At 45.8% G+C, this 26,598-nt stretch overlaps 1 protein-coding gene across 2 annotated transcripts; it reads left to right on the top strand.

Moving 5' to 3' along the window:
* The first annotated feature begins 283 nt into the window (after positions 1-283).
* Positions 284-26,598, top strand: LOC143955725 (uncharacterized). Of its 2 annotated transcripts, XM_077465842.1 has the most exons (6): positions 284-414; positions 832-1,392; positions 1,482-1,652; positions 1,734-1,940; positions 2,096-2,231; positions 22,453-26,598. In XM_077465842.1, the coding sequence occupies exons 3-6, from the start codon at positions 1,569-1,571 to the stop codon at positions 23,688-23,690; spliced, it is 1,665 nt and encodes a 554-aa protein (XP_077321968.1). In that variant the 5' UTR covers positions 284-414; positions 832-1,392; positions 1,482-1,568; the 3' UTR covers positions 23,691-26,598. The 2 variants fall into 2 exon arrangements, with proteins under 2 accessions (XP_077321968.1, XP_077321969.1); XM_077465843.1 differs by lacking the exons at positions 284-414; positions 832-1,392; positions 1,482-1,652; positions 1,734-1,940; positions 2,096-2,231 and adding exons at positions 20,509-20,706; positions 20,796-21,008; positions 21,164-21,299.

Here is a 26,598-nt window from a genome sequence, read left to right as displayed (position 1 = left end):
CCTGTCAAAGGAAGGATCGTATTTATCATTCTTATCAATCTGATCAAATCCAGTTCAGAAACCAAATAAACCCAACAGGGGAAAGGGAGTTTCTGATCCAGTAGGCCAAGAGGGTTCCAGGTTCATGAAAATGGAAAACACGAAAAACAGCCCAAATGAAATGTGTTCCCATGGGGGCAGTAGTCCTTAAATGTACATCAACCCTCTTATTACCCCCCTCACATCCACATTCTAATATTCTGTGACCAATACCATCCAAATAATTCTTACTTTCATTTCCCAAAGTTATCCGTCTACAAGGAGACCTGTATAGATCAAATGATGGCACCAATGAGGATGGAGGAGGACTGGAGTCACATGACTGAGAAGATACTAAACCTCACCCTGGAGATCATCTACCTGCTGACCGGAGAGGTGAGGAGGATTCTGGGAGGTCACATGACATCACTCTTATCTCTATTAATAAAACACAGACCTGACCGGAGAGGTGAGGAGGATTCTGGGAGGTCACATGACATCACTCTTATCTCTATTAATAAACCACAGACCTGACCGGAGAGGTGAGGAGGATTCTGGGAGGTCACATGACATCACTCTTATCTCTATTAATAAAACACAGGCCTGACCGGAGAGGTGAGGAGGATTCTGGGAGGTCACATGACATCACTCTTATCTCTACTAATAAAACAAACCTGACCGGAGAGGTGAGGAGGATTCTGGGAGGTCACATGACATCACTCTTATCTCTATTAATAAATCACAGACCTGACCGGAGAGGTGAGGAGGATTCTGGGATTCTAACATGATGTTCCTATTGGTTCTTCAATACAGAGATTTCCTCTTGTGAAGTCAGGTGATCATATGACCATCACAGTGCCTCCATGTGACTCCCTAAAACCTGAGAGACACAACATGGAGAAGATTCTAGAAGTCACCAAGAAGATGATGGAGCTGCTGACAGGAGAGGTGAGGAGGATTCTGGGAATTCTGGGACATTATCCAGTAACAGACAAGGGATGTGTCTGGATGGTGACTGTATCATTGTGTGTGTCAGGTTCCTATAAGGTGTCAGGATGTCACTGTCTATTTCTCCATGGAGGAGTGGGAGTATTTAGAAGGACACAAGGATCTCTACAAGGACGTCATGATGGACAATCAGCCGCCCCTCACATCACCGGGTAAGAGGAGACTTTATTGTAAAGGAGAGAGCAGTACGGAGGCTCCACCTAGATCCCCCATCATCTGATAAACACATAGAAACAATGTATTCAGTCAGTGTGTGTGTTTCCTACAGATGGATCCAGTAATGGGAACCCACCAGAGAGATGTCCCCGTCCTCTGTATTCCCGGGATTCCACACAGGAAGGTCACACCATCCCCCACCATCATCAGGTAGGTGAGGAACAATCACTGATAGTATCATTAGGATCTGTACATTATCTGCATTGTTACCATTGATGTTATTTGTATTATATATTCAGAGTGGAAACCTGAGAGATTGTAAAGATGATGGGGTGGTGGAGAAAGCAGAGTTTCTAGAAGGACACAACTATCTGTACCAGGACACCATGGTGGAGTCATCCAAAATCCAAAACCCACCAAAGAGATGTCCCCGTCCTCTGTATTCCCGGGATTCCATACAAGAAGATCAGGTAGGTTATTAACAATTATTAGTGGTTATAATTTGAATACAAGCCTATATGTTACAATAAATGTTTTTTTTTTTTTATCAGAGTGAAAATCTTGGGTATTATAATATTGTTGTTAAAGAAGAGTTTATAGAGGAAGATGATGATTATGGAGTGATGGAGGAGTTTTCTGATGCATACAAGGATATGATGGACTCACCTATTAATAGAAACCCACCAGAGAGATGTCCCCGTCCTCTGTATTCCCGGGATTCCACACAGGAAGATCACACCATCCCCCACCATCATCAGGTAGGTGGAGTTGAGGGTCGGGAACATAAAGTGATTGGACACTCTGACATGTGGAGATGATGTGTGGACTCTACAAGATGATATTTTCTATGTGATCTGACATCATAAATACTTCTATGTTACAGATGTTATTTTCTGCCATTCTGTTGGTTTAGGGTGAAGATCTGATGAACATGAAAGTTGAGGGTGAAGTAGAAGAGACGTATGTGAGGGATGATCAGCAATATACGGAGGAGGCTGGAATGACGAGGACATTCATAGAGGAGGAAACTCCTACAGAGATCAGCACAGGTGACCCATCATATATTCTTCTCTTATCTCTGCTCTGTTACTGCTCACTGATTGGTCCAGAGTAGGGTGGGAGCTGAGTGATATCAGCCAATAATAGGTTGATAATGGTCCCCTCCCTGTACTGATACCCTATTTGGGGTTCAGCTGGCAGTATTAGGTTGTGGGTCACTCCTAGTTACAGTAGCACAATATGATAACACAGATTGAGCCTTTCTTAGGTTGGTTCCTCTTCTTCCAGCCGACTTATAGCTAAATGTTACCATAAAACTCTATTGGGATGAAAACTAAGGAGTAACATTAGGACTGAAACACTTATCTTTCCAGGAGAAAATACTGCTGCAAGCTCCCTCCAGTGCTGCATATCACCAGAAGCCTAGGCCTATGGTCACTTGTTCTATGGTAAAGGGTCTTCAAGTCTGAAATTTGACCCTCTTGTCTATCAGAGATCACATGACCCAGTGCCTAGGCTTGTGGTTGTGTGAAGAGCATGGACCTCCCAGTCCCCATTGGTTCCTGCTCTTCTGACAAGGCTGTGTAAATGTAGAAGTGATCTGGGATGAGGACCAAAGGACTGAAGTGGGGGGAAAAGTCCCGGCTGGTTGGGACCTCCACAGAGAACATCTCCTCACTCATATCTACCTGATCCAGATGGGATCTTGATGGAAGTGACCTAACCCTCTCATATCTATTGATGATGTTTTTATATTTTTCCAGGACACGCCATGGAGAAACCCTCAAAGGATCGTCTCCCTTTATCTCCAGGTTGTAAAAGGGAAGATGAGGACATCACAGGAGATTGTGGAGGAGAAAAGACAATGATCTCCACTATGGATGGTGGACTTCACAGTGTGGATAGACCATGGAGTCCCTCTGAGCAACCTCGTACGGTCAACTTTTCTTGTCTTTTATATTCCTGCCTCGAGTGTGGGAACTCTTTTTCGCACAAATCAGACCTTGTTTTACATCAAAGATCTCACGCAGGTGAGAAGCCCTTTTCTTGCCTCGAGTGCGGGAAAAGCTTTTCGCTCAAGTCCAATCTCAATGCACATCTCAGGTCCCACACAGGTGAGAAGCCATATTCCTGCACAGATTGCGGGAAACGTTTTGCACACAAGCCCCATCTTAACGCGCATCGGAGGTCTCATACGGGTGAGAAACCTTATTCCTGTTCCGAGTGCGGAAGATGTTTTGCGGAAAAATCAAGCCTTGTAAAACATCAAAGAACTCACACGGGTGAGAAGCCGTATTCCTGCCCCGAGTGCGGAAGGTGTTTTGCACAGAAATCACAGCTGGTTAGACATCAGAGATCTCACACAGGTGAGAAGCCTTATTCCTGCCCTGAGTGCGGGAAATCTTTTTCAAAAAAGCCCCTTCTTAGCAAACATCAGCGGACTCACATAGGTGAGAAGACCCAATCCTGTTCTTAGTGTGAAAAATGCTTTGACGAAAGCCAAGTCTTCAGATGCCAGGCGTGGGGGAACGTCTGCCAGCTGTCTATCTCCCCCTGCAGGCTAAAGGGAGCAGAAAGCCTAATGCTCTCTCCAGCAAGTGACGGCAGCTGCTCCTCCTAAGCCCTTGTACACACGGTCGGACATTCCGATGGGAAAAACGTCCGATCGGACCGCGTTGTCGGATAATCCCACCGTGTGTGTGGGCTCCATCGGACGGTTTCCGTCGTAAAATATCCGACGGACCAAGTTTTCCAGCTTGGGTATAAAATTTTCCCCCCGACAACATGATCCGATCGGACCTTGTCCGATCATGTGTAGAGAATTCCGATCGGACAAAGTGCCACGCATTCTCAGATCAAATTCCTACATCAAAGCTATTGGCTACTAGCCTGAACGTAGTCCCGTCGTAACCAAATAACGTCACCACGTTCTGAACGATCGGATTTTCCGACAACTTTGTCCGACCGTGTGTATGCAACAGTTTCGGACAAAATCCGACGGATTTGGTTGTCGGAATGTCCGACCGTGTGTACAAGGGCTAACAGGGGTGACATCACGATCACTCACTGTCAGAGAGGAGCGGCTCCAAGACTGCACCTGACCGGCCCACTGAGCCATCGGCCCACCGGGAAACTCCCTGTAGTCCCAATGGCCAGTACATGCCTGGGGTTGGGACGCCATAGTCAAAATCATGGAAGTCCAGTCTTCCTGAACATCAGATATACCACATGTGGGGAAATACTGAGTGCTCCAAATGTTATTAATGGAAATCAAATTTTGGGAAACATTCAAAGATCCCTCACGGTGGAGAAGCCTAATTTCTGAGTGCGGGAAATGTTTTTTTTTTTTTGTCCTACCAAACCTCAGAGAACCCACACAACCTTCAGACGAACCTTCGAGTGCAGGAAATGTCTTCTGTATGGATCATATGTTGGTGTACGTCAGAGATCTCACACCGGGAAGAAGCTCACCTTCATATACACCTCAGAAAACACGTGGCTGAGCGCTCCTCTGATCTCCATATTGTAAGAAACACTTTGAAGTCCTTAGTAAACAATTTTTTTTTCCTAATAAAGTTTGGTCTGGCTTACTCTGAGAGGAAGGCGTAATACTGCTGGTGTTAAGTCGATCTAACAATGTGGTCTGACCTTCCTTGGTCTTCAGCAGAAGCTTCATAGGAAGACATAATAAGCTAGATATTGCTTGTAGATGAAGGGAAGATCCGACTACGTGGCGGCACCGACCATTTTATTGCACCATCACAATCTTCAACCACAAGATATTTTAGTTTTTTTTTGGCTGTCTGATACGTACAGTAATCCTAAAAGAAACAACCCCTGTAGCCCATTAATGTGCATTTACGAAAGACGATTGCCGTGTTTAACCACTTCAAGCCCAAGGACGTTATATGACGTCTTTGGCTTTGAGTGGTGATATCTGAACGATGAAGGGCGCAAAAATCAATTAACCACTTACAGACCGGACCAATTTGCTGGTCAAAGACCAGACCACTTTTTGCGATTCGGCGCTGCGTCGCTTTAACTGACAATTGCGCGGTCGTGGTGACGTGGCTCCCAAACAAAATTGACGTCCTTTTTTTCTCACAAATAGAGCTTTCTTTTGGTGGTATTTGATCACCCCTGTGGTTTTAATTTTTTGCGCTATAAACAAAAATAGAGCAACAATTTTGAAAAAAACGCATTATTTTTTACTTTTTGTTATAATAAATATCCCCCAAAAATATATAAAAAAAAACATTTTTTTCCCTCAGTTTAGGCCGATACGTATTCTTCTACATATTTTTGGTAAAAAAAATCGCAATAAGCGATTATTGATTGGTTTGCGCAAAAGTTATAGCGTTTACAAAATAGGGATAGTTTTATAGCATTTTTATTAATAATTTTTTATTATTTTTTTTTTACTAGTAATGGTGGCGATCAGCGATTTTTATTGTGACTGCGACATTGTGGGGGACACATCGGACATTTTTGACACATTTTTGGGACCATTGTCATTTATACAGTAATCACTGCTATATAAATGCACTGATTCCTGTGTAAATGACACTGGCAGTGAAGGGGTTAACTAATGGGTGGCAGTGTAGGGGGTTAAGTGTTCCTAGGGGTGTGTTACTAACTGTTGGGGGGGCTGGGCTTTCATTTAGTGAGCACTGATCTCTCCTCCAATCACATGGAGCAGAGATCAGCGTCACTAGTTGCTAGGCAGAATGGAGAAATGCTGTTTACAACGGCATTTCTTCATTTGGCCACTCGATCACCGCGGGTCCCGCGACCGGACTCACGGAGGTCCCGACCAGCGCGGGAGCGTGCCGCCGGCGGCGTGCTCCCGATGGCAGGGCGGCAAATTTAAAGGGACGTACATGTACGTCCATTTGCCTGCCCGTGCCATTCTGTCGACGTACATCGGCGTGCGCTGGTCGGCAAGTGGTTAAACAGAAATGACACCAATGGAAATGTGAAGTCCTGAGAAGGGCCGTATGCGTCAACCACCAAATGATGAATAATGAAGGATGGAATGCGCTGGCACTGTCCGGCATGAGAAGCATCAAGGATGGCACATCTTCAACCAAAAAAGGGGAAGTATATCTGCTCTTACCGGAACGGGTGGACTCGAGTGTCGGCAACAGGCATGGATGCCGGGATCGGCGGATCAACGGAACTCAAAAGGAACCCAAACACGACTCCAAGGGTGTTGTGGACAACCACCCAACCGAACCTCGGATGAAGAGGACACCAGGGCTGGACCTTGGGCGTGGATGGACCAACTGTATCGCGAAGAAGCTCTCGTCCGGAAAGTTATTCAAAGAAAAAAATGCCTCCATATGGTGTAGGTCAAAAAATTTGTTTTTTTTAATTTCTAAAAACCGGCATACGTCAAAGGGAATAAAAACTGTGACCACAGGATAAAGACAAAGAGGATAATGTGAGGAGCAGAAAGCCTAGACCGACGCGTTTCATCACAAAGGACTTCAACTGGGGCATACAACAGCTCCCACCCACATTGCTCATATTTATAAATGACATAGGGATAAGAGACCAATAATTGAGATCCAATTGGACCTCGACAGTTCCGAGGCCAGTGATTGGAGAGAAAAAAAAACGTCACCTGACCATATGGGCTCCAAGCCTCAGTATCGGGACCAATAATGAAAGAGAACACGGGTCACATGGGGTCGAGAACCGACTTTCACATCCATGGGACTTTTTAACATTTCTATTTTTTGTCATTTCTGTATAATTGATTTTTGCACTCTTCACTTATATATTGATATATGTGTTCACTTTTTATTTTTAGCGCTACGTTATTTACCATTCGCTCTTTTCTTGTCACCTTGTTTATGTAGCAGCTTTCCATTTTTTTATTAGAGTTAGCGCAGTAATCTTCACACTTACATATCTGAATGATGGGTGCAGCTGCAGGCATCACTCAGATATCATCTTTTTTCGGACGGCGAACAATCACAGCAGCAGTTCAGCCACTTGGTCATTCTTACAGGCGGCGGCGGCGAGCTGGAGAACGAATCGCCGGAAGTTGATCATATCAGTCATCTCTATGACCCCCGGCCATCGTTCTGACGTCATGTCCGTGCCGGCAGATGTAAACAAAGCCGGGGACTCGCCTGATCTCGGTCTTTCCAGCCTGGAGGAGAGATGTGGGGTCTTATAGACCCCACATCTCGCCATAAAGAGGACCTGTCATGCACTATTCCTATTACAAGGGATGTTTACATTCCTTGTAATAGGAATAAAAGTCATCAAAAACAAAATGTAAAGAGGAAGTGTAAAAAAGGTAAAATAAACAATAATTGTTTTTTTTTAACGTGCCCTCGTCCCTGCGTGCTTGCGTGCAGAAGCGAACGCATACGTAAGTTGCGCCCACATATGTAAACGGCGTTCAGATCACAGATGCGAGGCATCGCCACGTGCGTTATAGCCAGAGCAACAATTATAGCCCAACACCTCCTCTGTAACTCTAAACTGGTAATCTGTAAGAAAAAAAACGTTTAAAGCGTCGCCTAGGGAGATTTTTAAGTACCAATGTACTAAGGTTTGGCGCAATTTTAAGGCGTGACATGTTAGGTATCTCTTTACTCAGCGTAACATCATCTTTCACATTATACAGAAAAATTGGGATAACTTTACTTTTTTTTTTTTTTTTTTTATTCATGAATCTGTTATTTAAAAAAAAAAAACGGTTTGAAAAATTTCTGCGTAAATACCTTGAGACGTGAAAAGTTGCAACAATTGCCATTTTATTCCCTGGAGTCTCTGCTAAAAAAAAAAACATATATAATGTTTGGGGGTTCTAAAGTTATTTTCTAGCAAAAAAATTATGATTTTTACATGTAGGAGAGGAAGGAGTGCCAGAATAGGGCCCAGTATGGAAGTGGTTAAAAACGAATTACAGGAAGTCATACAGAATGCTACAAAATATGCATACATAAAAACATTCATACACTAGATATTACGGTAATTTTCAGCTACTGAGTGTTAGTAATAGTCTGTACACCAAAAGTCAGTCTGTTATAGCTGGTCCACAATTTCCTTATGAAACAGGACTCCCTACATTAAGCAATCACAGGAGAACTGGTTCTTGCTCTTGACACTCTCTCTCCCTCTATCTCGCTCGCTTAGTTTAGTTTAATTGTTATCCTATGGCAGAGTCCTCCAGTAAGCTTTTTCTCTGCTGGGCTTTTATCTAAAAAGGTTTGTAGCCCCCATCCTGTAGTTTTCTGCAGACAGATTGTAGTGAGCTCATAGTGATGATGTCACTGCTACATTTACAAGAGAATAACTTGGTTTGCAAAGTCATTTGGTGCATACACAATGGATCAATACATAATCTTTGTGGCTGTTGAGAAACTTAAATGAAAGTTTTTGTTCAACTTGAATTAAAGTGGTTGCTGTAAACCTCAGGCATGAAATCTGAACAGAGCACATCCCTCTATATTTTGTACTTGTCTCAGTTAAGAGCATTAAGTGGCATTTCTATCTGCTGCCTCTTTCCTCTTTTATCAGAATGAGTCACTTCTGACAAGTTTTTAAAACTCGGCTAGTAATAGTCTGTACACCAAAAAACAGTCTGTTATAGCTGGTCCACAATTTCCTTATGAAACAGGACTCCCCACATTAACTACTTCAATACCGGGCACTTAAACACCTTCCTGCCCAGACCAATTTTGAGCTTTCAGCGCTGTCGCACTTTGAATGACAATTGCGCGGTCGTGCTACACTGTACCCAAATGAAATTTTTATCATTTTTTTCCCACAAATAGAGCTTTCTTTTGGTGGTATTTGATCACCTCTGGGGTTTTTATTTTTTGCTAAACAAATAAAAAAATACCGAAAATTTTGAAAAAAAAAGTTTTTTTTTTGTTTCAGTTTCAAAACTTTGCAAATAAGTAAGTTTTCTCCTTCACTGATGGGCACTGATGGGGTTACACTGATGGGCAATGATAAGGCAGCACTGATGGGCACCGATGAGGTGGCACCAATGAAGTGGCACTGATGAGGTGGCATTGATGGACACCGATATGTGGCACTGATAGGCGGCACTGATGGGTGGCACTGATGGGCGGCATGGATTGGCATGGATAAGTGGCACAGGTGGGCATGAGTTAGGCGGCACAGGTGGGCATGGGTAGGCGGCACAGGTGGGCATGGGTAGGCGGCACAGGTGGGCATGGGTAGGCACTGATAGGCGGCACAGATGGGAACTGATAGGCGGCATTGTATTATAATATATTGCACTAATGAATGCCAATCAGTGCCAATCAATAATGCATGCCAATCAGTGATGCCCATTGTGGGCACTGATTGGCATCCATTATGGGCACTGATTGGCATCCATTGTGGCACTGACTAGAATCCCTGGTGGTCTAGGGTGGCATACCTTGTCCTTGGCATCCCTGGTGGTCTGGTGGCGTCCCTGGTGGTCCAGTGTGGGCATCCTCGGGGGGGCTGTGCTGATAATCGATCAGCACAGACCCCCCCTGTAAGAGGAGCAGCCGATCTGCTCTCCTCTACTCACGTCTGACAGACACGAGTGAGGAAAAGCCGATCACCGGCTTTTCCTATTTACACTGTGATCAGCCGTGATTGGACACGGCTGATCACGTGGTAAAGAGTCTCCGTCGGAGACTCTTTACCGAGATCGTAGTTGCCGGGTGTCAGACTGACACCCCGCAACAACGATCGCCGCGCTGCGCGCCCCAATCCTGATCACATCATATGACGTCCGGTCAGGATTATGAAACCACTTTGCCGCCGTCCATTTGCTATAGGGCGGGCGGCAAGTGGTTAAGCAATCATAAGAAAACTGGTTCTTGATCTTGGAACTCTCCCTCTCTCTGTCTGTCTCTCTATCGCTTAGTTTAGTTTAATTGTTATCCTATGGCATTATCCTATTGTACTTGTCTCAGTTAAGAGCATTAAGTGGCATTTCTATTGGCTGCCTCTTTCCTCTTTTATCAGAATGAGTCACTTCTGGCAAGTTTTCCTGACATCAAAAGAGAAATGGGAGGGAGATCCAGCACACAGCCTGTGATTGACAACTTCAGCTCTATGTGCTGTATGAAAGGGATGTGTCCCTCCCCTCCAATCAGCTCACAGAACTCATCTTACTAATCTCTGCAGAGTGTAACCTCAGCTCCCCCGCACCCCCTGCTTTCTGAAATCTCAGACAAGCTTTATAAATTATGAAGTTTAAATGTTTGTAGAGAGGACAACAGGTACAACTAATGTGGGTCAGCCAATCGCACTCGAGCGTGTCCTGATGTGTTCTAACTTGCACGCACCCATGTCAAAGACCAGCTTACTCAGTCTTCACGTGTATTGCGTTGTTGGCAGAAAATGAGTGATAGGAACGGATTTACATCAAATTTTACATGAATATTGGCAAACGTGTGAGTAAAACTTTAGCTCAGTTACTACAGGCTTATGATGAACGTCCCATGAAGACATTAGGTTGCTTTTAAATGGCATAGGTGGTTTAATGAGCGGCAGGAAGATGTCCACGGTGACAAAAGAAGTGGGTAGCCAAAAACACAAAAAACAGATGCAAATGTGGACAGAGTTCAAACTCTCATATGCTCATGCTGGTGTATTTCTTTGAGCACAAGGGGTTTGTTCGCTACGAGTCCATAGAAAAGGGTGCAACCCTCAATCAACATTGTTACTTGGAAATTCTGAAAAGGTTACGGGAATCTGTTCAGAGGAAAAGACCACAACTCTGGCGTGACAGGTAGATTCTCCACCATTGTCGATGCTCCTGCATAAAAAAAATTTTTACAGTTCATTCCGGGAATTAAATTGGGTCAGAAGAAGGGTGACTGAGACAAAAATGCCCTCTGTGGAGTGCAGTCCCATCTTCTAATTCATTCTCTGCATGTGCTCTGCCTTTGTGTCGAGAAGGAAGCCAACCGTCACCTACCGGTAATAGTTTCCCAAAATTGGACGGTTGCCTTTATGCTGATGCAATTTTGAAGAAATTGTGTAAATGTTACCCTGAAGGACAAGCTTCCCCTTGGCTTAAAAGCTGGGGTTGACAGTTAGTTGGACCTTGCCGGACAGCTGAGTCGGGAATCTGGGACTTGGGTTAAAAGCTGGGTGGGCTAGCTGGATCTGGGCATGAAGGCTGGGTGGCTTACAGCTGGGATAGTTTGGACATGGTATAAGAGCATGGTCTGAGAGCTGTTAGGTCGATTGGTTGGCTGGACAGGCTAGAATAAGAGGCTTCGATTTTGTTTGGCTGGACAGCCTAGAACAGTGATGGCGAACATTGGCACCCCAGATGTTTTGGAACCACATTTCCCATGATGCCGAGTGCATTGTAAGCTAAGTGAGGTAGCTTGACTTGGGTCTGAGAGCTGTTAGGTCGATTGGTTGGCTGGACAGGCTAGAATAAGAGGCTTCGATTTTTGTTTGGCTGGACAGCCTAGAACAGTGATGGCGAACGTTGGCACCCCAGATGTTTTGGAACCACATTTCCCATGATGCCGAGTGCATGAGCATCATGGGAAATGTAGTTCCAAAATATCTGGGGTGCCAAGGTTCGCCATCGCTGGCCTAGAATAAGAGGCTTCGATTTTGGGCAACTAATAAGTAAAAGCTGGCATCCTTCCCGCCACACAGGCTTAGCCACCCTTCTCCTGGCCCACCACCAGTGTGCCTCTGCTCTCAGGAAAGGCACGGGTTGCACAGGCACTGCCGGAGCCGCTCTGTTCACTCAGGTGGAGTATCATTCAAGGCGGGCCCTTGTAAAGCTATCTCTCGACACAAGTCATCATGCAGTTAACATGAATATTTGGTGAAGCTGCAGCTGAATGAAGCTTTGTAATTGACACATGAAAAATTGAGTAAGCTGCGCTAAATCATAAACCCACATAAAATTCAATGAAGTAGAAAACATTAGACAAAATTTCAATAATGATGTGCAAAATTAGGCCTATTACCCCCAGTCCTAAAGAATAAGGGTTATAGGATAATTGATCACAGTGAACAACGAAAAAAGAAAAACAAAAAATATATAAAACAAAACGGTGAACACCCAATGTGTAATTATATAGACATTTAAACCCAACAGAGTCCAATATAGATGAAATCGTCAAATCTTCTACTGTGTAGCAAGTGCTTGATCCACCACCATACAGCCAAAATTACTCCTTACCAAAATTTCATGACCCCCCACTACAGAGGGTCACCAACAGCATGTAACAATAGATATCTCCCACTTCAGAAGGGTCTCAGCTGTTCTCCTCCCTCCACCGATATCATGACCAGGTTGTCAAACAAGTATCTTTAGTTATCTCCCATATATTAGGTCATATGTGCCAATTCCATGCAAAAGAAATGAAGCTCCAATAGTGTAAAACCTTTTAATATAACTCAAATATAAAAACAAAAATGCACTTACAAAGCACAAAGGAAAGATCAGCCTTAAGTCCGATGCGCCGTCCGGACGCAAACGGACAAACTTGTCGTTCCTGGGTACAATTCCTTCGTAAGGGGTAACGTCAGCGCATCGCTCAGCCCTATGCGTTTCACAAAAAAATTGCGTCATCCAGGGGCACGAGCGGCACGCTGTGTCACCTCTATTTATACTGCCACATCCTCACCTAGCCTCGCTCTGGGCCCTCGGCATTTCCCGCTCAAACCAAGCCTCATTTTCGATAGCCAATCGGTTGATCAGATTCCCAAAGAGGCCACCCCTCCCATAGTACTCAATTTGGCCAATCACTATATTAGATCACCCATAGCTTCCCCTTTAACCAAGCCTCATTCGTGTCAATAGGTGGGATACCCAATCCCACAGCTTGATGGCCATCCTAGGGGTTTCACCTTCCCATATACGACATTCAATCAGAAGCTAGATTTTTCCCCCACCCCTTGCCAGTGTGATGATGACTTCTGCTTAACCAAGCCTCATTTTGACTTGTAAACAAAGCCAACATGACATCCAATCAGAAGCTAGATTGTAATTGACAACCTGCCCAGCAAATATTGGGCCACAATAGCCGGTATTATTTCATACAGTTAGCCTTTACTAGCCAGGTGGTAATCTTACTTGGTAGCCTCCAGGAGATCCTCCTCAACCACTGCAATACCCAGGAAACAACCCTCAAAATCGTGTGTCTCCCCTACAGATTATTGATGTCAGTTGTTACTGGGAGGCGGCATGGCCTGGAGAGTGATGGAGTAGGACGCATGTAGTGAATACTCTGCTTGTCCATACTCCTGCAACAGTCTTCCTGCCGATCCTACCCAGCCTCTGCATCCCGGCAGGTCTACTTTGTTCCCTGCACGGTCCTCGGAGCCTGCCAGCTGATTAAAGCGCTGCCCGAGGCCACTATTGCCAGACTTTTCCACCATGTGGCTGTCTGTAGGACAGACCGCTGCTTTGGCCTGGATCCTGGGACGGCGGCCATCTTGCTCCACCTGGGGGCGGCCCCTGCAAGTATTTATGGCCTGCCTGACCGCCCCGGGGCTAGTCTCTGCTTGCTACAGCCACCTGACCACCTGCAACTGCTGTAGCGGCACCTCTTCATCCTGCAGCATTTGGAGGGACAGTCCGCAGCTCAGGCCTAGTCCCTGGTACGGCAGCCATTTTGCCTCACCCAATGTGGGCCTGACCACCCTGAGCCCAGTTTCTTCCTGCTGCAGCCGCCGGCCTCCACAGCTAGTCAGCCACTACTTGCAGCCCCTATTGTGAAACTCCGAATAGAAAGCAGCCGCCATATTTGTGGACCCAGGGACTCCCCCGACCACCTCTGGAATATGTCTCCACCAAAAAAGGCTGCCGACAAGCTTGCCAGGTACCACTGCTTTGAAGAAGACCACCAGGCCAAAGATGGTGCCGGTACCTCTTCGGACATGGAGCACTCCAAAAGTACTCAATGCCATTGCCTCGTGCCAGAGCATGCTCACCACCAAAATTGAGGACCGCGGGACGGAGACCTGCATTAGCAGAGCGGAAGACATCTTGCACACCCTGCAACATACTACTGATGAGGTGTGCCACAAGCTACAACAGATTAGTGCGAAGCAGGGTGACAGTTGTTACTGGGAGACAGAATTTGTTCATTGCTCAAGGAATCCCTAGAAACCTTTGGAGGAATCCTGGCTTGTTGGACTAGGCAGCAATATATTTCTACGCCCCTTGGTAGGAGTAGCCACAAGGCTGTGTTTGCACTACGAGATGTTTCTAGGGGCTGCTAGTTTCATTACCATTGCCATGTGTAGCACCAGTACTCCTAATGAGTACGTGCTATGTTCGTAAATTACATTTTTGCCCAAAACTATAGTTACGTTTTGGGGTTAATTGTGCTAAATTGTGCTTTGGCATCAGTTTGGATGTATTAAGGTTCTGCCTAATCATAGGTGGGATTCGCACCTGTGAGAGGCCTTAGAACGCAGTCTGGTTGGACGCATTATGTACCAATCTCTCTCTCGGAGCCAATCAGTGGGCGTTTGTCTCGTTGTGTATTCCGGGAGAGGGTACTTAAGGTGCTGAAGTCACGTGTTTCTGGGTTCCGGTCCAGAAGTTGTTGCTGACTCTGTGGTCCTGGTCCTCCTGACCAGCCCCGGGGGGCCCTCATGGCCTGGGGTGTGGATCCATCCGTTTCCGAGCCTCGGAACTGGCTAGTCTGAGGTGCAGTAACTGGAAGGAGGATTCTAAGGTGTTCCGGTGCCGTCTCCGGTTTGGAGAGGCCCAGCAACTTTACATGCAATCAGTAAGAGAGCCACACAAAAGGCTGGCTGCTCGGTAGGAGCCTGGAAGCTGAGCTGCCATAGGCATTGATTGAATCCACATTTCTTACGGTATCGCCGGAACGGCTGAAAGATTCTGGTACAGTAAGAAAAGTTCCTACTTCTATCCTTCCGGTTACAACTACGTTTTTCAACCAAGTCTGCGTGAGAGACTTTGCAAAGCTAGAATTACCTGTTGGCTGCTAAATCCAAGCTCAAGGATTTATCCAACAGTGAAAGAGTCCAGTTGCGAGTGGCTATTCCCTGGATTAGGTACAGAAAGAGACTTTTATTTGAAGTCAGCAGTTCCAAGCACCTGAGTTAAACTTCATCCTGATACCCTCTATTCCCATCCCAACTTAGAGACTGAGTTTGTTCAACTGTTTTATGCAAAATAAAAATCCTAACAAGGAATTCAAGTGTCGGTCTCTACAATTACTGGGTTATCAACCCTGGGAACCCCTAGACAAGGACAACGAGTACGAGCTGGTTGAGGTAATCGGTAAACCCAGAAAAATTCAGACGCTCCTTTGGGGGTAAGTGCTACACATGTACCATTGTTTGTTTGTGTTTGGTTTTCTCTTTTTTTTCCCTTTGCCTCGAAGATTGTGTGTTTTTTTTTTTTTTTTTGTTTTGCTTTTTTTACATTTTGCTAAAACTTTTGTGAATCGGTACAAAATGAAGCGGATATCCCGCGAAAGCTGGTCCTGAAAAATTGGATGTTAGTGCAAATAAAAAAAGTATCATGGACAGTACTCGATTGCCTCTGAGCTCCAAAAGGTGGTGATCTTTTCACCACCTCTCTACCCAGACAGGAAGTCTCTATGGAAGACAGGAAGTGATGTCAGGTACAGACAGGAAGTGATGTCAGGTGTAAATAGGAAGTTCGGGGTGAGAGGTGAGTCGGGTGGAAGTAGAGAGGAGACATTGCTGGAAGTGGCATTAGAGGAGGTAATAAAATCTTATTTTATATTTACACCCAGTAACCCCCCGTCATGTCCGTCCTCTTCCTCCATAGTCACTGTGATGTCTTTTATCTCCAGGAGATGATACACATATATATCGTGGAACACATATATATCGTGGAACACACATTAAAGGGGTTGTAAAGGTTCGTTTTTTATTTTCTACATAGGTTCCTCTAAGCTAGTGCATTGTTGGTTCACTTACCTTTTCCTTCGATTTCCCTTCTAAATGTTTTTTTTCTTTGTCTGAATATCTCACTTCCTGTTTCTCCTCAGTAAACTTCTCACCATCATCCGAGCTGGTGGTTAGTCAGCCAGAACAGCTTACTGAACAGCTTACTGAGGAGGAACAGGAAGTGAGAAATTCAGACAAAGAAAACAAAGAAAAAAAACATTTATAAGGGAAATCAAAGGAAAAGGTAAGTGAACCAACAATGCACTAGCTTATAGGAACCTATTTAGAAAACGAACCTTTACAACCCCTTTAACCCCTTCAAGGGCAGAACATTTCCCCACTTATGGGGCCGGAACATTCTCTTCATTTTGGAGATGTCTCAGCTTTCCCACTAATCGCCTTCCGACTTTAGCCATCTCTAGTAATGAGAGATGAGATTCAGGTTGTACAGAAATTTGACCCCAATTTCCGGGACTCAAATGTCGGCAGAATTTTTGGTTGATTCGTTTCGGTGCTCAACCGTAATGCCTTGCACAGCCTTTGATTCTGGTCAGCAGCTTAAATGCAGCCAAAAATGGGGAAGAGGTGGATAACCCCACCCTTCACTATAAGAGGGGTCTGTTCTCCCTCAAGTCCTCCCTGTGTACGAAAATACAGGAGACCAATTACAAGATCCTGACGAGGTGGTACTTGACGCCTAGTCGTTTACACGCCATTTTCCCTGACGCGTCGGCATATTGCTGGAGGTGTCAGAAGGAAAGAGGAACGATGTTGCACATGTTTTGGGCTTGTCGTCAGTTGACAACATTCTGGAATGTGGTGCGCACTATATCCTAGAAATTCACGGACTTTCAGATACCAAACGACCCGGCCTTCTTCCTGCTTCATATATCTACCCTACCTTCGGAACGCTATAAAAAGTCCATACTACGCCACCTGACTAATGCAGCTAAATCCTGCATCCCGATTTTATGGAAGCAGCAATGTCCTCCGACAGCAGCGATGTGGGTGAGGAAGGTGGAGGAGATAAATATAATGGAGGACTTGATCCTGACTGCCGAAAATAGACAAGAAGTATATAGGAAAACCTGGTCCCTATGGAACATGTTTATACACTCAGGAGAAGGAAAATCCCTTCTTCAGGTCTGAGCACACGTAACCTGTTAGGCTGGAGGCAACACCATCTGATCCTGCATGGTAATGGAAATGAACGGAGCATTCACCATTCCCCTCACTTACCTACCCCCACCCCCCCCCTTCTTTGCTTGCTACTTAACTCTCTATCTTTCTTCCGACGGCAGCCTCCCGCTATGGCAGGGGGCGACCTCACTTGTATATGCGGACTGATTCTTGGAGACTCAGAGTTGTTGGTAAGCTTTGCCTTTCCTGAGCCTCCGAGATAAAGTTGTGAGGTGGTAGTCGGACACATCTCAGGTGGATCTTTTCTCATTCATACGGAATGTACTTAAATATTTTTGCAGTTACCAGAGCACGATGTTCGGAGGCTGCGACCTCTACTGTTTTACCACTGCTGTGAGTTTGTCGGGCTTCTTTGCCTAAATTTTGAAAATGAATAAACATATATTTGGAAAAAAAAAAAAGAGGGGTCTGAGCTCAGCCAATAATAGGAGACAAGGTGGATAACCCCACCCCTCACTATTAGAGGGGGTCGGAGATCAGCCAATAATGGAGGCGGAGGTGGATAAGCCCAGACTCTCTCTATAAGAGGGGTCTGAGCTCAGCCAATAATAGGAGAGGAGGTGGATAACCCTAACCCTCACTATTAGAGGGGGTGGGAGATCAGCCAATAATGGAGGAGGAGGTGGATAACCCAGTCCCTCACTAATAGAGGGGGTCGGAGATCTGCCAATAATGGAGGAGGAGGTGGATAACCCCGACTCTCACTATTAGAGGTGGTCGGAGATCAGCCAATAATGGAGGAGGAGGTGGCTAACCCCACCATTCACTATAAGACGGGTCTGAGCTCAGCCAATAATAGGCCCCTCGCTATTAGAGGGGGTCTGAGCTCAGCTAATAATGGAGGAGGAGGTGGATAGCCCCCGACTCTCACTATTAGAGGTGGTCGGAGATCAGCCAATAATGGAGGAGGAGGTGGATAACCCCGTCCCTCACTAATAGAGGGGTCGGAGCTCAGCTAATAATGGAGGAGGAGGTGGATAGCCCCCGACTCTCACTATTAGAGGTGGTCGGAGATCAGCCAATAATGGAGGAGGAGGTGAATAACCCCACCCTTCACTATAAGAGGGGTCTGAGCTCAGCCAATAATAGAGGTTGATAACCCCGCCCCTCATTATTAGAGGGGGTCTAAGCTCAGCCAATAATGGAGGAGGAGGTGGAAAAACCCTGACTCTCAATATTAGAGGGGGTCGGAGATCAGCCAATAACAGGAGAGGAGGTGGATAACCCCGCCCCTCACTATTAGAGGCGGTCTGAGCTCAGCCAATAATGGGGGAGGACTGTATCAGTGACATTACCAATGTAGGTTATTCTAAACTTTACGCAAAATTTACTAAAAGTTCTCCCAAAACACGAATCCAGAAGATCCACATGCAACCCAGGGTTGAGGTCAACCTGAATCTCATCCCCCACCTCCACAAATGTTTGCCTATGAACGAGCTCTCCCTGTCCACTCACTATCACCAGATCCAACACACTGACACTATGGATGATCTCAGACCCCCACATATAATGAGGGGTGAGGTTATCGACCTCCTCCACCCATTATTGGCTGATCTCAGACCCCCTCATATATTGAGGAGCAGGACAAGGTCATCTAGAGCCCAGTGCGAACATTCCAAACTGCGCCCCCCCCAGGTGTATGAGCATTATGTGTCAGAAAAATCCCCCCCCCCCAAAAGAAGAAAATTATCCTCCTACCACAAATCCCCTTCTACCTTATCACCTCTTTTCTTACTGTACCAGAATCTTTCAGTCGGTCCGGTGATACCGTAAGAAATGTGGATTCAATCAATATCCATAGCAGCTCAGCTTCCAGGCTCTCCAGCTCATATTACGCTAACAATACACCTGTAACCAGAAACATAAATTAACTTGAATTAATTAACTAATCATTTCCAGACTAGGTGACTCAGAGATATGACCTTTCAGGTCCTAGCCTTGTTGTCTCCTCGCTCCCTAACTACAATACACATTATCATAAATATCAACACAGAACTCCTTAACACAATAGCAGAGTTAATTAACACAAACAACAATGGGTGAAAAACAACACATTATAACAGACAGACAGGTGGCTGGAGTTGAGGACATCAGCATCTTCTAGGAGTTCCAACATTATGAAGCAGTCACTATTTATAATATGGCATATACAGGGTTCCCAGTGTCTGTGTGTTTTGGGGGGGCATGGACTTGACCCCAAAGTAACATTACTTCAAGGTACACCTTGCAAAGAATATTATTCCCTTAAAATCCAGGGCCCATATTCAGTAGGCAAGAGAATAGAATTCTGTCCTCTCCAAAAGCCTCGGTCCCGGCTAGGTCGGTCGCAGTGTTCATTACTATAGGTCCCCCACACCTGACTATAACTCCTCTACTGCCCTCTAAAAGTAACTATTAGACAATTAAAGAAAGATCCTATTTATTGCCGGGGGCAAGAAACACAAAGTAACCCAATCTGCATATGCCAATTTCCAATGGGGGGAGCTCGACTGTTAACCTCTTATATCCCCATCCTAATATTATCCAACCAATACAATCCAGATAATTCTCCACTATTCCTCCACAGAGAAACCCACATAGATCACATGATAACATCAATGAGGATGGAGGAGGACCGGAGTCAGATGACTGAGAGGATACTGAACCTCACCCTGGAGATCATCTACCTGCTGATTGGAGAGGTGAGGAGGATTCTGGGAGGTCACATGACATCACTCTTATCTCTATTAATAAAATACAGACCTGACCGGAGAGGTGAGGAGGATTCTGGGAGGTCACATGACCACTCATCTCTATTAATAAAATACAGACCTGACCGGAGAGGTGAGGAGGATTCTGGGAGGTCACATGACATCACTCTTATCTCTATTAATAAAATACAGACCTGACTGGAGAGGTGAGGAGGATTCTGGGATTCTAACATTATATTCCTTTTGGTTCCTCAATACAGAGATTTCCTCTTGTGAAGTCAGGTGATCATATGACCATCACAGTGCCTCCATGTGACTCCCTAAAACCTGAGAGACACAACATGGAGAAGATTCTAGAAGTCACCAAGAAGATGATGGAGCTGCTGACAGGAGAGGTGAGCCGTACTGGGAATTCTAGGAAATTATCCATGGAGGAGTGGGAGTATTTAGAAGGACACAAGGATCTCTACAAGGACGTCATGATGGACAATCAGCCGCCCCTCACATCACCGGGTAAGAGGAGACTTTATTGTAAAGGAGAGAGCAGTACGGAGGCTCCACCTAGATCCCCCATCATCTGATAAACACATAGAAACAATGTATTCAGTCAGTGTGTGTGTTTCCTACAGATGGATCCAGTAATGGGAACCCACCAGAGAGATGTCCCCGTCCTCTGTATTCCCGGGATTCCACACAGGAAGGTCACACCATCCCCCACCATCATCAGGTAGATGAGGAACAATCACTGATAGTATCATTAGGATCTGTACATTATCTGCATTGTTACCATTGATGTCATTTTTATTATATATTCAGAGTGGAAACCTGAGAGATTCTAAAGTTGATCTCAAAGAAGAAATAAAAGAGGAGGATGATGAGGATGGGGTGATGGAGGAGTTTCTAAAAGGACACAAAGATCTGTACCAGGACACCATGGTGGAGTCATCCAGCTACAGAAACCCACCAGAGAGATGTCCCCGTCCTCTGTATTCCACACAGGAAGGTCACACCATCCCCCACCATCATCAGGTAGGTGGAGTTGAGGGTCGGGAACATAAAGTGATTGAACACTCTGACATGTGGAGACGATGTGTGGATTCTACAAGATGATATTTTCTATGTGATCTCACATCATAAATACTTCTATGTTACAGATGTTATTTTCTTCCATTCTGTTGGTTTAGGGTGAAGATCTGATGGACATGAAAGTTGAGGGTGAAGTAGAAGAGACGTATGTGAGGGATGATCAGCAATATACGGAGGAGGCTGGAATGACGAGGACATTCAAAGAGGAGGACACTCCTACAGAAATCAGCACAGGTGACCCATCATATATTCTTCTCTTATCTCTGTTACTGTTACTGCTCACTGATTGGTCCAGAGTAGGACGGGAGCTGAGTGATATCAGCCAATAATAGGTTGATGATGGTCCCCTCCCTGTACTGATACCCTATTTGTGGTTCAGCTGGCAGTATTAGGTTGTGGGTCACTCCTAGTCACAGTAGCACAGATATGATAACACAGATTGAGACTTTCTAAGCCCTTGTACACACGGTCGGAGAATCCGTCGGAATGTGTTCTATCGGACCGTGTTGTCGGATAATCCGACTGTGTGTGGTATGCATCGGACTGATTCCGTCGGAATATCCGTCGGACCCAATTTTCCAACTTGTTGGAAATATTTCCCGACCAACTGGTTAGATCGGACATACTCCGATTATGTGTAGAGAATTTTGATCAGACCAAGTGCCACGCATGCTCAGATCAAATTCCTACATCAAAGCTATTGGCTACTAGCCTGAATCTAGTCCCATCGTAACGAAATTACGTCATCACGTTCTGAATGATCGGATTTTTCGACAACTTAGTCCGACCGTGTGTATGCAACAGTTTCGGACAAGATCCGATGGACAAAATCCGACGGGCAAAATCCGACGGATTTGGTTGTGGAAATCTCCGACCGTGTGTACAGGGGCTTAGGTTGGTTCCTCTTCTGGAAGCAAATTTGTTGGAAGTAGTTAACATAAAACTTGGGATGAAAAGTGAGGAGAAACGTAAAGACTGGAACACTTATCTTTCCAGGAGAAAATCCTGCTCCAAGCTCCCTCCAATGCTGCATATCACCAGAAGCCTAGGCCTATGGTCACTTGTTCTATGGTAAAAGGTCTGTAAGTCTGAACTTTGACCCTCTTGTCTATCAGAGATCACATGACCCAGTGCCTAGGCTTGTGGTTGTGTGAAGAGCATGGACCTCCCAGCCCCCCATTGGTTCCTGCTCTTCTGACAAGGCTGTGTAAATGTAGAAGTGATCTGGGATGAGGACCAAAGGACTGAAGAGGGGGGAAAAGTCCCGGCTGGTTGGGACCTCCACAGAGAACATCTCCTCACTCATATCTACCTGATCCAGATGGGATCTTGATGGAAGTGAACTAACCCTCTCATATCTATTGATGATGTTTTTCTATTTTTCCAGGACACGCCATGGAGAAACCCTCAAAGGATCGTCTCACTTTATCTCCAGGTTGTAGAATGGAAGATGAGGACATCACAGGAGATTGTGGAGGAGAAAAGACAATGATCTCCACTATGGATGGTGGACTTCACAGTGTGGATAGACCACGGAATCCCTCCGACTCTGAGCAACCTCGTACTGTGAGGGATGGTGCCGGAGTTCAGGGGGAGGAGAAATTTGTGTGTCCTGAATGTGGGGAAAGTTCTAGTTCTGAATTTGATCTTTCTGTACATCGGAGATCCCACACAAGTCAGGAGATCCATTCCTGTTCTGAGTGCGAAAAATCTTTTTTTTATGAATCAGAACTTGTCACACATTACAAATCTCACACGGGGGAGAAGCCGTATTCTTGTCCCGAGTGCGGGAAATGTTTTTCACGAAAGTCCTATCTTAAATCACATCTGAGGTCTCACACAGGGGAGACACCGCATTCCTGTTCTGCGTGTGGAAAATGTTTTACACAAAAGTCGGGCCTTGTAAAACACCAAAGCACTCACACGGGGGAGAAGGCATATTCCTGCCCTGAGTGCGGGAAACGTTTTTCGCAGAGTTCCCACCTTTATACACATCAGAAGTCTCACACGGGTGAGAAACTTCATTCCTGTTCTGAGTGCGGCAAATGTTTCCCCCATAAATCACAACTAGTCAGACATCACAGATCCCACACGGGGGAGAAGCCGTATCCCTGCCCTGAGTGCGGGAAATATTTTTCACAGAGGTTCTATCTTAATATACATCAGAGGATTCACACGGGTGAGAAACCGTATTCCTGTCCCAAGTGTGGAAAATGTTTTTTACAGAAATCAGACCTTGATAAACATCAAAGGTTTCACACGGGGGAGAAGGAATATTCCTGCCCTGAATGCGGGAAATGTTTTTTACAGAAATCCTACCTCAATAAACATCAAAAATGTCACACGGGTGAGAAGGCATATTCCTGCCCTGAGTGCGGGAAGTGTTTTTCACAGAGTTCCCAACTTAAAACACATCAGAGGTCTCACTCAGGCGAGAAGATCCTTTCCTGTTCTGAGTGCGGGAAACGTTTTTTCCATCAATCGGAGCTGGTCCGGCATTACAGATCTCACACGGGGGAGAAGCCGTATTCTTGCCCCGAGTGCGGGAAATGTTTTTCGCTCAAGTCCAATCTTAAAACACATCAGAGGTCTCACGTGGGTAAGAAGGCGCATTCCTGTTCTTAGTTTTCAACAAAATCCAGTCTTACTTTACATCAGCTTTTTTTTTTCCTGACAGATGTCCATGGCAGCATACGTTTTGGGTTGCCTCGCCCTCGCTCCTACTCCATAGGACCCCACTCCCATAAATTTTCAGGCTGAGCCAGAGGCGGCATTCCCGTTTTGTCCTTCTCACTCATAGGACCACTTTGTATGAAGTTTCCTACCTTTTGGAAGATGTGGTGATGGGGGTCTGACGTGGGACAGCCGTACGGATATTGGAAGCATCCTGTGGTGTCCAGAAGTTTCGGGGATAGGGCTCCAGTAGTCACCGAGTTCCCAGCTAACGGCGAGGGGGGGTCGAATGGCACACATGCGAAGAAGATTGGCATCTGTAATAACGGAAGCTCTGCCAAGCAGTTGCGCAAGCAAGGTCGGATGCCCTGCTAACAGTGGGTGACCTGTGCCCAGCACGATGGTGTGCTCTGCTGTTCCTACCTCTGGAATCCAGGTGGCTGCCTTATAGTTAGTATCTATCCATATGGTTTCTGTTGGCTATGTTGAAAACAAGGAAGGAAGGGAAAACCCTTGAAGTCGCACATCTACTGCAATGAATGGAGTGGCAACCTCAGCCTGGACTCCGACCAGGCCATGTGCCCAACGCTTTTCACTCCGCCTCCCCCCCCCTCACCAGAGCTTAGTCATGGGTTGTCAGGGCTGGGCTCAGTCCTCTCTTCTCTGAGCTCAGGCTGCTCAGCTGTTGGTTAATTGCCAGCACTCATCATTCCACAACATATCCAGATACTCTCTGCTGTGTTCCTGTTGAAGACTTGCCTGGCTGAAGTCCCTTTTGGTTCCTGATCCAGTCTGCTGCCCTTAGTCAGCCTTGCTGGCTATCTAAACTCCCTGGATCAGATCTCCTGTGCCTTCGTGGGGGTCAACATATCCAGATACTCTCTGCTGTGTTTCTGTTGAAGACTTGCCTGGCCGACGTCCCTTTTGGTTCCTGATCCAGTCTGCTGCCCTCTGTAAGCCTTGCTGGCTATTTAAACTGCCTGGATCGGATCTCCTGTGCCTTCGCCATGGTCAACATATCCAGATACTCACTGCTGTGTTCCTGTTGAAGACTTGGCTGGCTGACATCCCTTTTGGTTCCTGATCCAGTCTGCTGCCGTCAGTCAGCCTTGCTGGCTATTTAAACTGCCTGGATCGGATCTCCTGTGCCTTCGCCATGGTCAACATATCCAGATACTCACTGCTGTGTTCCTGTTGAAGACTTGGCTGGCTGACATCCCTTTTGGTTCCTGATCCAGTCTGCTGCCGTCAGTCAGCCTTGCTGGCTATTTAAACTGCCTGGATCAGATCTCCTGTGCCTTCGCCATGGTCAACATATCCAGATACTCTCTGCTGTGTTCCTGTTGAGGACTTGCCTGGCCGACGTTCCTTTTGGTTCCTGATCCAGTCTGCTGCCCTCTGTAAGCCTTGCTGGCTATTTAAACTCCCTGGATCAGATCTCCTGTGCCTTCGCTGTGGTCAACATATCCAGATACTCTCTGCTGTGTTCCTGTTGAAGACTTGCCTGGCTGACGTCCCTTTTGGTTCCTGATCCAGTCTGCTGCCGTCAGTCAGCCTTGCTGGCTATTTAAACTGCCTGGATCGGATCTCCTGTGCCTTCACCATGGTCAACATATCCAGATACTCTCTGCTGTGTTCCTGTTGAAGCCTTGGCTGGCTGACATCCCTTTTGGTTCCTGAAACTGTCTGCCGCTGTCAGTCAGCCTTGCTGGCTATTTAAACTGCCTGGATCAGATCTCCTGTGCCTTCGCCATGGTCAACATATCCAGATACTCTCTGCTGTGTTCCTGTTGAAGACTTGCCTGGCTGACATCCCTTTTGCTTCCTGATCCTGTCTGCTGTTGTCAGTCAGCCTTGCTGGCTGATGCCCCTTTAGGTTCCTGATCCTGTCTGCTGCCGTCAGTCAGCCTTGCTGGCTATTTAAACTGCCTGGATCAGATCTCCTGTGCCTTTGCCATGGTCAACATATCAAGATACTCTCTGCTGTGTTCCTGTTGAAGACTTGCCTGGCTGATGTCCCTTTTGGTTCCTGATCCAGTCTGCTGCTGTCAGTCAGCCTTGCTGGCTGCTGGCTGATGTCCCTTTTGGTTCCTGATCCAGTCTGCTGCCGTCAAGTCAGCCTTGCTCGCTATTTAAACTTCCTGGATCAGATCTCCTGTGCCTTTGCCATGGTCAACATATCCAGATACTGTCTGCTGTGTTCCTGTTGAAAATTTTCCTGGCTTTTGGTTCATGGTGCAATCTGCTGCCTCTGACTACGCCGATCTCTGGCTTCCTGATTTCCTGGCTTACTACTACGTTTACTAGTTTTACCATTTTATGAAAAGGTGTGATTTTTACCACATTTTCTGTCTTCTGTTCCATGGTTCCTGACATGGGGATCATGCTATGTTGGAAACCATACCTTTTTCAGCTTCCCACCCTTGTTTTTTTTGAGCTAGTTAGTTTCCAAACGTATGCTGCCATGGAGCCTGTTAGGAAAACTGAAAATTTCCGATCAGATACTTACCTCAATTTTCATTTCCTGATGGGCTCCATGGCAGCAGGAGTTCCCTCCCAGTGTCACGAGTAGGCTAGTTACAGAACGCAGCCTCTAGCTCAGCCTGAAAATTTATGGGAGTGGGGTCCTATGGGGTAGGGGCGAGGGCAAGGCTACCCAAAACGTATGCTGCCATGGAGTCCATCAGGAAAGGAAAAATACGGTATTTGATAGGAAATTTGTGTGAGGGAAATGTTTTTCACGGTGATCAGAATTTGTCATTGTTTGACATTTTTTTACATTAAACAAATTAAAATTAAATATTTATGTTCTTACAATCATGAAATTCTTTGTAAGTTGATTGATAAAAGTCTTCCTTCA

This window comes from Lithobates pipiens, unplaced genomic scaffold (assembly GCF_037356315.1).
Source record: "Lithobates pipiens isolate NorthernLeopardFrog02 unplaced genomic scaffold, aLitPip1_a1.2 Scaffold_35, whole genome shotgun sequence".
Classification (NCBI taxonomy): domain Eukaryota; kingdom Metazoa; phylum Chordata; class Amphibia; order Anura; family Ranidae; genus Lithobates; species Lithobates pipiens.
The sequence above is the reverse complement of the archived record's forward strand: the minus strand, read 5'-3'. Positions and strand labels throughout refer to the sequence as shown.